Source organism: Saccopteryx leptura, chromosome 5 (genome assembly GCF_036850995.1).
Source record: "Saccopteryx leptura isolate mSacLep1 chromosome 5, mSacLep1_pri_phased_curated, whole genome shotgun sequence".
Taxonomy (NCBI): domain Eukaryota; kingdom Metazoa; phylum Chordata; class Mammalia; order Chiroptera; family Emballonuridae; genus Saccopteryx; species Saccopteryx leptura.
The window spans coordinates 193,889,888-193,902,015 of NC_089507.1; the positions used below are offsets into that span (position 1 = coordinate 193,889,888).

At 50.8% G+C, this 12,128-nt stretch overlaps 1 protein-coding gene across 2 annotated transcripts in view; it reads right to left on the reverse strand.

Moving 5' to 3' along the window:
- Positions 1 to 324: 324 nt before the first annotated feature.
- The window catches only part of SMOX (spermine oxidase), a 34,427-nt gene continuing 22,623 nt past the window's right edge, over positions 325 to 12,128 (reverse strand). Inside the window, exons 2-8 of one of the 2 annotated variants that reach the window (XM_066387282.1) lie at positions 11,668 to 11,901; positions 9,141 to 9,367; positions 4,945 to 5,118; positions 4,024 to 4,783; positions 3,213 to 3,373; positions 1,256 to 1,345; positions 325 to 801 (exon numbers count right to left, since the gene is read on the reverse strand). In XM_066387282.1, the coding sequence (XP_066243379.1) occupies positions 664 to 801; positions 1,256 to 1,345; positions 3,213 to 3,373; positions 4,024 to 4,783; positions 4,945 to 5,118; positions 9,141 to 9,367; positions 11,668 to 11,875 (1,758 nt within the window). In that variant the 5' untranslated portion in view covers positions 11,876 to 11,901 and the 3' untranslated portion in view covers positions 325 to 663. The remainder of the gene's footprint in view (positions 802 to 1,255; positions 1,346 to 3,212; positions 3,374 to 4,023; positions 4,784 to 4,944; positions 5,119 to 9,140; positions 9,368 to 11,667; positions 11,902 to 12,128) is intronic. The other variant, XM_066387283.1, reaches the window with a different exon arrangement.

A 12,128-nucleotide genomic window follows, 5' to 3' on the forward strand; every position in this document is an offset into this window, starting at 1 on the left:
AGGGAGCTCACCTTCACTCCATGCGGCCATATCACTCAATTAGGCCAGCAGAGAGCCAGCAGGCAGTCCCGGGCCCGTTCTGAAGGAGCTGGGGCTGGGCAGTAAGGAGCCTTTATTCCCAAGGCATCTCTCCAGCAGGAAGGCAAAACACCACAAACAGAATGAAGCGAGGGGATATCCCTTCCAGTAGAAGTAGGCACCTCCTTTCTGGGGGCACAGCCAGGCCACGGCTCCCCCCACAATCCCCTCACTCGAAGGGAATGTAATTTAAAACACTCACACACACACAAGACTGATAAAAAGCAGAAGAGAGAGGCCGAGGAGTACAGAAAGGACAAGCCTCTTTTATTATCCCAAAAGGCAAAGTGTTGAAGGCACTTACAATGACAAGGGGGGGAGGGCAGGGGAGGCATGGGGAAGTCAGAGGTCAGAGGTCAGAGCACGGAGGTAAGTCAACAGGCCCCACCCTACTCACCACCAGCAGGGAGAAAAGGAAAGCTATGGGGCCAGCTCTGAAGCCAGTCAGGGTGTCTAGCTCTACAAAGGATACAAATCCATTCTACAGAGGATTAGGAAACTAGGAACACATGGCATCAAGGGACAGGGCTGGCAGTCACGAGTTAGTGGTTCTTTAAGGAAGATGCTCAGCAAGAACAAGGGCCCTCAGGTCCCCTGCTGGAAGAGGTCTCTGTACATCTCGATGAGACGAGCGGCTTCACGCTGTCCAGAGAGCAGAGCACCATGGGTGGTAGAATAGTACTTGCGGTGGGTGGCCTCACCTGAGAACAGCACCTGCATGGGCTGGGAGGGTGATGGCGAGGTGAGGGGGGAGGGGCAAGAGAGGCCAAGAGGCTGCCTGTCTGCCCAGAAACCCCCATCCGTACGACAAGTCAGAGGAATGAGCAAGCATCTGAGATGCAGGCGTTGCTGCTTCCCCAGAATGAGGAGCTGCCCACCCCACCTGGCTACCTTCCCCTGTTCTGCCCCAGACACCAGGCCTCAGTTCTGTCTGCCCTGAGGCTTTCAGGAGTCCTGACTCTGCAGTCTCAAAGGCTCATGATGCCTCTTCACCAGGGAACTCAGGGAAAGCAGTTTAACTTCCCTAACTAAGCTTTGGTGTTCTCAGCTGCACAATGGATTTATACCACCTGCTTCTGAGGGTGGTTGGAAGGATTAAGTGAAATAATGTATCTAAAGCACTTAGAACCTGGAAGAACATAAGCACTCAATAAAGTTAGGCGGTAATTTAACAAACCTTTATGGAGCCCCTGTTAGGATCCAGGGACTGTTCTGGGCACTTGGAAGATAAAAGGTGACCAGGCTGCTGCTTTGAGGAGCTTCCTTGCTGGTGGGGAAGCCAGACACGAAACCCAATTATTAACAGTGTCAGAGTGACGTGATGGGTGTTTGGGTGAGGCACTCAGAGCCCAGAAAAAAGGCTCAGGTCGGAGGTAGGGGTACACACAAAGCTTCCCAGAGGACGGGACCTTTGGGCTGCTTCTTGGAAGACTCTGGGTAAACAAACAGGCAAAGGACATTTAAGGCGGAAGGAAAGTGGGGGCAAAAATGCATCGAAGCAGGCCTTGTTCAGGGGACAGTGACAATTTTGGTACAGCCAGGTCTCAACCTCAAGAAAGCAGGCTGTGTAGGTAGGGTCCTGGCAAAGCACACGAGCTCGCATTTTAAGCTTGGGTTCGGACTTTATCCCAGGGCACCTCAAACTGAATGTGCAAAGACACCAGCTGGGACCCTGGTAGAGTTGTTCATTCGGCAGGTCTGGAGTGGGCTGAGTCTGCATTCCCATGGACCACCCACTTTGAGTAGTGAGGCTTTAACCCACCAACAAGGAACACACAGAGGTGGTAAGACCGAAAGGGGAACCTCATACTATGACAGAGGGCAAGCTGCCTACTCCCACATCCATTCTCCTTTCTCCTCAGGAACAAAGCCCTGATTTTTAAATGGGTCCACTGCCATCCAGAATAAAAATGATGCATCCTAGCCTGTCCAGCAGCTGGTATAGTCATGTGACTAAGTTCTGGCCTATCATCTTCCAATGCACTGTTGCTTAGAGACACCAATTTAGCCCCAAGGGGCTGCCTCCTTCCAGCCTAAAGTGCAGATGCAGGAGCAGCAGCCTCTGCAGCCCTCTGGGACCACAAGGAGGCCTTGAAGATGGAGCAGGGTGTTAATGACACGAGGTCCTGACACCCGCTCTGGATTCCTTTGCATGTGATAGAAGTAAACTTCTGTCTTGTGTAAGCCATAGTTATTTTTGTTTTGTTTTGCTTTTTAGGAGGATGGCTATAGCAGAGGTGAGAGCCCTTTCCTCTCTCCCCCTGAGTACAGCCAGGGCAGGCATAACACACCTTGCTGGCTGGTTGACTCCACATTGGCAGATGGGAGAGAGGCCAGCGGAAGCTCCAATTCCACCAAAATATTGTTTTAAATGTAATTCTGCTGGGGTTTCACATTTATTGTAGGTGCATGCTTGCAGGGATGGACTTAAAAATCTACTTTATGGGAGCAGAAATATATATATAGTTATTTTTCTCATATTGATTTTTTTCTCTACATATTTTTTTATTATATAATTGATATGATTTGTGGGAGGATAAGTATTCTCAATTATATATTCTAAAACATATGGGGGGGGTGAAAACATATTGAGGAAACTTCCTTCCACTGAATCAATATTGTCCAATAGAATGCTCCACGATGCTAGAAATGTTCTACAGCTACATAATCTAGCAAGGCAGCCCCAGCCACATGTGGCTATTGAAACTGAAATGTGGCGAGTGCAACTGAGGACCTACAATTTCAATTTATAAATTAAAATTTTAATTCATCGCTTTTTGGCCTTTTGGCTAAGATCAAGTGTAAATTTCAATTTTAATTCATTAACTTAAGTGAAATCTGGCTAATGCCCACCACACAACGTAGCAATAAATGGCTGTTTTTATAACTTCAAGAAAGCATTTAGCCTCTCAATTTGATTCATCTTTTCTTCCAGATGTTAAGTGCACAATTTCTTGTTTTCTCTTCCATTATAGGAGGCACTCCACCCCTCTCACCTTGGTACCGCTCAGTGAGCACAACCCTTCCCCTCCCTCCGCCCAGACAAACACACAGACTACATACTCCCGCCGCTCTCAGACCCCTCCTCACCCAGAACCCCCCTACACTCACAGACTGGGCACACCCACACTCACTGCGGTCTTGGAGCTCTCCGTGTAGGGCAGAGGCTTGGCCAGCTTCTCCACGTCTGTCCCACTTGAGCCCACCTGCGTGTACGAATAGGAGCCTCGGAAGTAGGGGTTGCTGCCCCAGGCCGAGCGCAGGATTCGTCGGGGTTTGGGAATGTTGGGGTTCCCTGTTGGGAGTCAGAAGAGCCAAGAAGAATAAGAAACGGCCACACACAGAGGACACCCTGAGGGGATCAGTCCCACCCACCTTCAGGGCTCCAAGAGGGCCAGGCTGCGGTGGGGAGTCTCGGGGGACAGGGAAGGAGGGTGGCTGAGGCTGGAGCTGTGTACCCCTTCATACCTCCTTGTGACCCCAGCAAAACACCTCATCTCCCTGGCCCTTAATTTTCCTATATCCGAAAAACATTGTAGATAATCATGTTTCCTTCCAACTACAGGGGTTCTTAAGAGGCTTTACTGAGAGAGTGGATTAAAGATGTTCAACTAAAAGAATGAGACCGTAAAACACAAATCCGTCCCTTAGCAAGGCAATGAGTAGGATATGGGCAATCTGAGGTTTTGCGGTGACATCTCAGTTTCTACCATCAGCCCTCAGAGAGAAGAAACACAGAGCCTATGGTTTTGAGTGTCTCAAGCCCCAGACAGCAATTTAGGAGCCCGAGGCTGCAACGTGGCACCCGGTGGCAGCTCTCCCAGTGGCCACGCCACCTCAGTTGCACAGTCTGTAGAGAGGAGAGCTACCACACCGTTCCTGGGACCCAGAGGGTCCCGCAGAGGGTGGCGGGGGGATGGAGAGGTGGTGGAAGCAGGGCCGCACCTGTGAACTGCCGCAGCATCTCCGTGCAGATCTCGGCCACTGCCTCGTCGTCGCACTTCTCCATGACGAGGGCCTCCTCCCCACAGATCCAGCCGCTCAGCACGTGGCCGTAGCGCTCTGGCGGGTAGAGGACGTCGAAGCCACAGATCTTGCGGTACCAGAGCTCGGGTGGGTAGGTGAGCGTGCGGCTCTCCGCCTCGTCCTCCCACACAAACTGTAGGCTATTGCACTCCGGGCCCCAGAAGGGCTCCTCGAATTCCAGGAAGATCTTGTCAGTGGTGCCGATGCCCAGTCGGTGGATGGCAGCCACCTTCTCAGTGGGCAGGCCCGGCTGGAAGAAGCTGGCGTGCTGCTTCTTGAGCACGCCCAGCGACACGGTCACGATCACGTGGTCTGCCGGGATCACCTCGCAGTCTTCGCACTCCACCAGGACGGGCCACTTCTCGTCCTCATCCCGCCCATCCACCTGGGGCTCCCCTCCGCCCTGGCCACCCTCCCCGGCGTTGTGATTATGGTCACCTTCACCCCGGGGCTCAATCTCAGGGCCCCGCGGGCGGCCCGAGGCCTGGTCCCAGTGCACGCAGCGCACGGGTTTCCCCAGTTGGATGACGTGAGCCGGGATGCCCTCGGCCAGCAGCTCCACGACGCGCAGGAAGCCCGAGGGGATGATGTGGTGGGCGCCGGGGATCTCTGTCCACTCCCCGAAGGCGCTCAGGGACACCTCGTCTATGCTGTGTGAGCTACTCTCACAGCTCTCCACCTGCAGGAGGAGCCAGAAAAAATCCAGGTGACCGCCAGGGCTGGGCACGGGTCAGAGCTTGACCTCATCACTGTGTGCCCTCCTCCAGCCCTGACTGCCCAGAACGGTCTTCCTCGCCCTGGTACCTACACACAACTAAGCTCACACATAGGCAAAGGTACCTTCAGGTACTGCTGGATCATGGCGAGCTTCAGGCGCTTGGTGGCCTCCGGGTCGTCAGGGTCATCCCTGATGCGGTTGCGCACCTCCTCCCGGGTGAACACCCCCACGCTGTTCTGACTCTCAGCATTGACTGGTTTACCATGCCGGAAGAACTCCTGGGTCAAGTTATAGACCTGCCACAGAGACCCAAGGAGAATGAAAACATACTCCCCCAGCTCACCTCCATCTCAGACGGAAGGGCCCCAGCGCAAAACTTGCCACTTCCCAGGTGTCCCCAGACACAGCAAGCTCATGACCCCTCTTCCCTTGGTGCATCAGGGTGGTGCTCAATGCTGTACTGAGACTCAGCCGGGCCATGGTTGGGGACGGCAAGCTCCCCGGGACAGCCAGCCTCTGCCAGATGCTGTCCTCTAAGGCCACCTGGGCCTATGAGGAAGGGATGGGCCCTGGAGGCTCTATGGTTAGGCTCTTGCTTAGAAGAGTGAAATGTTGGTGGCCGTACAGTTTGAGGGAAAGGAACTGCTCTCACGGGCTCCACCTGGCCAAGCGGACTACCCACTTTAGAACCCAGTTCCACACACATATCCTTTTTCCAGGAACCAAATACACTAAATTGTTTATTTTGCTCCCTTCAGTCACAAGATGCTGGGTGTTTGGCCTTAAATGGAGTCCTCAGCAAATTCCTCACCCAGTACTACTGCTAAGGAGTCAGGCTTTCAACTTGCCTCCCCTTCCCTGGGCTTTTCCTTTGGTGATAACCAACATGGTAGCCAGTCCTTAGCTTATGTTGATGAGAGGCCAAAATGCCCAGTTTGCTGAGGAGTAACAAATTTAGTCCAAGCAGAAGCTGATGATGATCTACTTTTTTTTTTTTTTTTTTTTTTTTTTGTATTTTTCTGAAGCTGGAAACGGGGAGAGACAGTCAGACAGACTCCCACATGCGCCTGACCGGGATCCACCCGGCACGCCCACTAGGGGGCGATGCTCTGCCCCTCTGGGGCGTCGCTCTGTTGCGACCAGAGCCACTGTAGCGCCTGGGGCAGAGGCCAAGGAGCCATCCCCAGCGCCCAGGCCATCTTTGCTCCAATGGAGCCTTGGCTGCAGGAGGGGAAGAGAGAGACAGAGAGGAAGGAGAGGGGGAGGGGTGGAGAAGCAAATGGGCGCTTCTCCTGTGTGCCCTGGCCGGGAATCAAACCCGGGACTTCTGCACGCCAGGCCGACGCTCTACCACTGAGCCAACCGGCCAGGGCCTTGATAATCTACTTTTAAGGACATTTATGTCAATCACCAACTAGGACAGCCTTAATTGAGCATGGCTTTTTCATATGGGGACAGTCTCCTGACCTGGGTTAAATGACTTCTTTCCCACGTGACATAAGGGAAATAGAATAAACCTGTAACAGCCAATACTCACCCCAATTCTCATTAAGCACTTTTTATCAGGACCTCATTTAATCCTCATGACACTAGTTAGTAGGTATAACTATGTCCACTTTACAGATGAGGAAAGTAAGACTCAATAAGGCTTATTATCTTGCTTGAGATTATACAGCCAATAAGTCATAGAACTGGTATTTGAATCAAGGTAGTCTCACTCCAGAGAGTAAGCTCTATAATACTATTGCAACTCATTTATTTGTTAACAAATGTAATGCATTCAAATGAGAAGCCCTTCAAAGTCATCACCCTCGGAGAGAGGCTGCATATGTGTTATGAAACTACCCTCAGGCATGGCTTCACATGCTTAACACACCCCTTTAGAACAGCCTCCAGCATTGGTTAATAGCCGCACACGGAAATCTATCTCTGGACCTCATGATTAACACCTTTTTCTTCAGACCCAAAGTATTACCACCCAGACTGATAACCTACTTTATCCATCTTACTTCTATAGCTCACACTCTTGGTTTTCAAAAAGCAAACCCACAGCCTGACCTGTGGTGGCGCAGTGGGTAAAGCGTCGACCTGGAAATGCTGAGGTCGCCGGTTCAAAAAAACCCTGGGCTTGCCTGGTCAAGGCACATATGGGAGTTGATGCTTCCTGCTCCTCCCCCCCTGCTCTCTCTGTCTCTCTCCTCTCTCTCTCTAAGGGGAAAAAAAAAAAAAGCAAACCCACAGAAGTTGATGATGTACTTCTAAGGACATTTAAAAGAACAAGTGAGTCAAAGACCCTGAAGGTCATTCTCAAGAGGCATCCATGCTTAAAACCCTCACAGTAACCTGAGAATCAGAGCATGACTAATTCCCAGTAGACCATGAAGTTCCATTTTGAAGAATACTTGTTCTTATCTACTCATTAATAATTCAGTCTCCTTTGTATATGCATGAAAACACACAATAACAATGGGATTACACACAAAATATCTTGAGGATGCACACACACTGAGCCAGCCTCACTGAGCAGGGACTACCACAAAACAAGGGTCATTTCTCCTTTCCCATGCCCAAGAGACAGAAAATGTACAATAGATGTTTGTTGGCCAATTTACAGACCTGGAGTGAAGGATCGTTATAATGTAAATGACAACGTATCAGAGGGCAGAGCCTGCATGTTACCTAACTTGTCCAGTGCAGTTCACAGCACCATTGAAAGATACTAAAGCCTGATCAGGTAGTGGTACAGTGGATAGAACTTAGGACTGGGGCCCTGGCCGGTTGGCTCAGTGGTAAAGCATCGGCCTGGCATGCAGGAGTCCCGGGTTCGATTCCCGGTCAGGGCACACAGGAGAAGCGCCCATCTGCTTCTCCACCCCTCCCCCTCTCCTTCTTCTCTGTCTCTCTCTTCCCCTCCCACAGCCAAGGCTCCATTGGAGCAAAGTTGGCCCAGGCACTGAGGATGGCTCTATGGCCTCTGCCTCAGGTGCTAAAATGGCTCTGGTTGCAACAGAGCAATGCCCCAGATGGGCAGAGCATCGCCCCCTGGTGGGCATGGTGGGTGGATCCTGGTCAGGCACATGCCTCTGTCTGACTGCCTCCCCGTTTCCAACTTCAGAAAAATACAAAAAAAGAAAAAAAGAACTTAGGACTGGGATGTGGAGGACCCAGGTTCGAGACCCCGAAGTTGCCAGCTTGAGCGTGGGCTCATCTGGTTTGAGCAAAGCTCACCAGCTTGGACCCAAGGTCACTGGCTCAGCAGGGATCACTCGGTCTGCTGTAGTCCCCAGGTCAAGGCACATATGAGAAAGCAATCAGTGAATAACTAAGGTGCTGCAACAAAGAATTGATGCTTTTTATCTCTCTCCCTTCCTGTCTGTCTGTCCCTCTCTCTGTCTCTCTCTGTCCCTGTCACACACACACACACACACACACACACACACACACACACACAAAACGAAAGATATCACAAATATTCACGTTTTTAAAAACCTGAATAAGACAAGGATTTATGCCACTCTTATACAATATTGTACTGAAGATACTGGTCAGTGCAATAGGTCAAGAAAAATAAATAAACAGTCTTAGGGCTGTGCTGTCCAATATAGTAGCCACTAGACAGACGCATGTAGCAATTTAAAATAAAATTAAATATCTACTTACTCAGTTTTACTAGCTATATTTCAAGAGCTCAACAGCCACATGTGGCTAGTGACTAGAATATTGGATAGTACAGGTATAACACATCTCCATTATTGTGGGAAGTTCTATTGGACAATGATGGTCTGAGGATTAGAAAGGAAAAAACAAAATTCTCATTTTTTATATAGAATTATATACATAAAATTTCAAAACATTACTAGAATATAAATTAATATATTAATAGATATGGTGTTAGAATTAAAGTAATAATTTACCACAATAGCTAAAATCAATATATAAAAATCAGTTATAATTCTAGATATCAGAAACAACTAGAAAATAAAGTTTTTTATTTAAATTACCATTTGCAAGAATATCCAATAACAATAACAGCAAATACCACTAAGTACTTCATAATAAATTTAATAGAAGATGTTTAAGGCTGTTCTGGAGAAATATTTAATCACGTGTAGCAATAATCTCTTATCTAGTACTTTCTTCACCTATCACCTTCATTCTATCCACAAATTGTCCTGATGTTCCAAATGCAGGGCCCAGAGAGTGTGTAAGGACATAGTCAGGATCTTACAAGACCCTGGCATGTCACCTCACTACTCTCCCATTGCCGAGAGCTCCTTGCCCCCATACTCCATGCCTATCAGCCCTGCTAACACCTCACCTCGTTGTATAAATCGCTGAATTCCTCAACCACGTCCTTGGGGATCCTGCGGCCACGGTTGGTAAGGTAGCAAGCCACACCATTCTTGGAGTAGAGGCTGATGCGGCCCACACTGCGCTCCCCATCAGTTGTCTCTTCCAGAAGGCCATTGGCTTCTGCTAGATGATAGATGGGATTCCCGTGGGAGCCATGGATCCAGGTGGCTCCCAGCTCAAAGGTGGCGTGTCCTGATGGTAACGACAACAGGCCCTTAGAGGGTGGCACTTCTTCAGAGAGGGCTAGAATACTGCTTCACCCTCCTGCCTCCAGGATAATCCTTGCACCCCCATAATAGGGCAGGACAGGGATTAGGGTCCCCCTCTGACAGCCAACCAAAGTTTTCAGTGAAAAGTTCCCAGTGAAACCACATGTGGGACAAAGTAGATTCCACTTTACAGGTGAGATAACTGCCACCCTGAATGACTCAGTGATTTGTCTTAGAGTCACCACACTGGCCTAATTAGAAATGGGCAGACCAGAGGGCACCAAAAGCTGAAAATCCAGTGCCCTGCCTCCAGTAGGTTTCTGGTGGCCACTAAGGGCATTTATTTCTAAGCCACCTTTAGAGCCTCAGGCTTGGGGCTCCCCAAGAATCTTGCCTGGTTTGAGCTCCCAACAGGAGCAGAAGGGTGCCAGCATCCTGGAGACCCTACTAAATCTAGGGACCCTCCCTAAGACAGAGAAGGGAGTGCCAAGTCACAGAGCCACTGGGAAATGATGTCCAGGCACGTGGGGTTCTTTCTGGCTCCAGACACTCAGCAAAATCAGGAACAAGGGAGAACAGCTTGAGGTCAGCTGCAAGGTGAGTGCCCCACCGCGATCCCCCAGGCTCTGCCAGGAGGAGGGGCAGCCCAGCGCAGGCCCCAGTCTGGGGACATGTCCTACCCTCTCCCACATGCTCCTCTGCCTGTGTCATCCTTGCTATACCTCTGTATCCAAAGGGTATCAGTTACTATATCCATGTCTACAGTCCCTCCCACACACACAGTGGGACCTCTAGCCCTTGACCCCTGATCTTACCAGTGAGATGCACAGCTACCATCTCCCACTGCAGCAAGTCCAACTGCAGCAGCCTGGACTTTCAGCCCTGGGTGTCGGCACACACAACACACACACAACACACACACGCATGCAGGCTCTCCCCTCTCCTGGCAGGTCTGCTTGGTGTTCCTAACATACATCATTCCACAAGCACTGCCTCATCCTCTCACTACTACCCAACTCCCCCATCACTTGAGACCCACTCAACCTCCCTCCCCCGGGGACGACTCCCTGCCTGATTATACATCCTCTCACCTCCCGAAGCCCCATCTCCTCCTCCTCACGGCCTGTACCATCATTTCACCGCACAGCGTGTCTCAGCGGTCAGCTGCCACTGAGGCTGGGCTATCTGTCCTCCCATCTTCTGCTTCTCTGTCAGACCCTTAATGTCTCATCAAGACAAAAGAATCACAAGTGCAGGGGCCCCTTCTCTAAGACTCCAGGCCAGCCAATCAATGCCAAGCAAACAGTCCCACCCTTCCCTGCTGGCTGTCCCAGGTTTATAAGTGCCTAGGATGGCACTTGCATCCTTACGGCTGACACACCCTCCTGTCTGTGCCAGGGGGTGATGGATGCAATTCACATTCACCGTCCAGTAAATGCTATAGGGAAAGACTCCTGATGTGATCAAAGTCTCTGAAAGAAGAGAGATGGTCCCCATGTGTCTGTGACCTCTGCTTATTCTAAGCACGACCACCTACTTCTCTTGCCCCATCTATTAAAAACAGGCACACAGATTCTTCTTGGCCTTAGAAAAGTCACAGACACAAAGCCCTCTGGTCAATGCAGCCCACAGGGTACGGTCCTTACCTGCTCAACCTCTCAATGGTCAGACCCCCTGGCAGGGAAGCCCTGGCCCCCAGATGCTTTCCAGATAATTTCCCACTTTTAGGATCCCTGACATAATCTTCCCACCCTGGGGTGAGTCTCTTACCTGGCTGTTGTCTCCAGAGTCCTCATTGCTCTGCAACCTGATCAGACCCTCTTCCCAGACAATGCTAAGACCAGACTGTCACCCATAAGGAGGCCCTAAATCCCCTTCCTCCTCTACTTCCCTGAGCTACTGTTGTTCCAGCTAACTCTCAGTTATCATGCACTAATTCACACTCAAAAGTTAATGACTAATAGAAACTCACAGAATTCCCCTTCTTGTGAAATAGAAACTGGTCCATCCACTACCAAGAGAGTTTGTTTCTGGGTATCTCCTCCCTCCTAAACACTGTGAATCTTAGGTCACGTTCCAGAAATGAAGCCCAGAACCCTACCCTGCTTACCTCAGAGGGCTACTGAGAGGGGCAAAGGAAGCTTCTGGAAAACATCCAGGCAGCATGCATGACAGAAAACTCACGCCAAAGAAGAAGCTAAAGTAATGAGATTTCAGGCAGCGCCAAGGCATTGGGAGACTAGAGGTGACTTTGGGAGGTGGCTGGGCTGAGGTGGCACTCACCGAGTTTCACACTCTCCACACGGCCTCCGATGCGACTAGACGCCTCAAGCACAGTGACATCCGTGAAGCCCTGCTCCAGAAGTGCTTTGGCTGCAGCCAGGCCAGCCAAACCGGCACCGATCACCACCACGCGAGGCTGTCCCCTTCTCCGTAGGCCACGACTGAGAGGGTCATCCGCACTGTCGCCACTGGATTCACAACTTTGCATACCGTCCGCACTCGCCTCCTAGGAACCTGCAGGGCGCAGGGATGTCACAGCTCAGCCACCGCCCCTCCACTTCCCACCTGCCCCAAGGGCTGCTCATAGGCTCTGCTCTCAGGGGAGACCTCCCTGGGTCTTCCCTCCACAGGTCTTCCTCAAGGACCTGGAAACAAGAACCCTCTCCAAAGGTTGTGGGGAGGGAAGAGATACAGGAAAGGAGAGAGGAAGGAAGAGATATATTTTGGGGGCCCCCATGAGC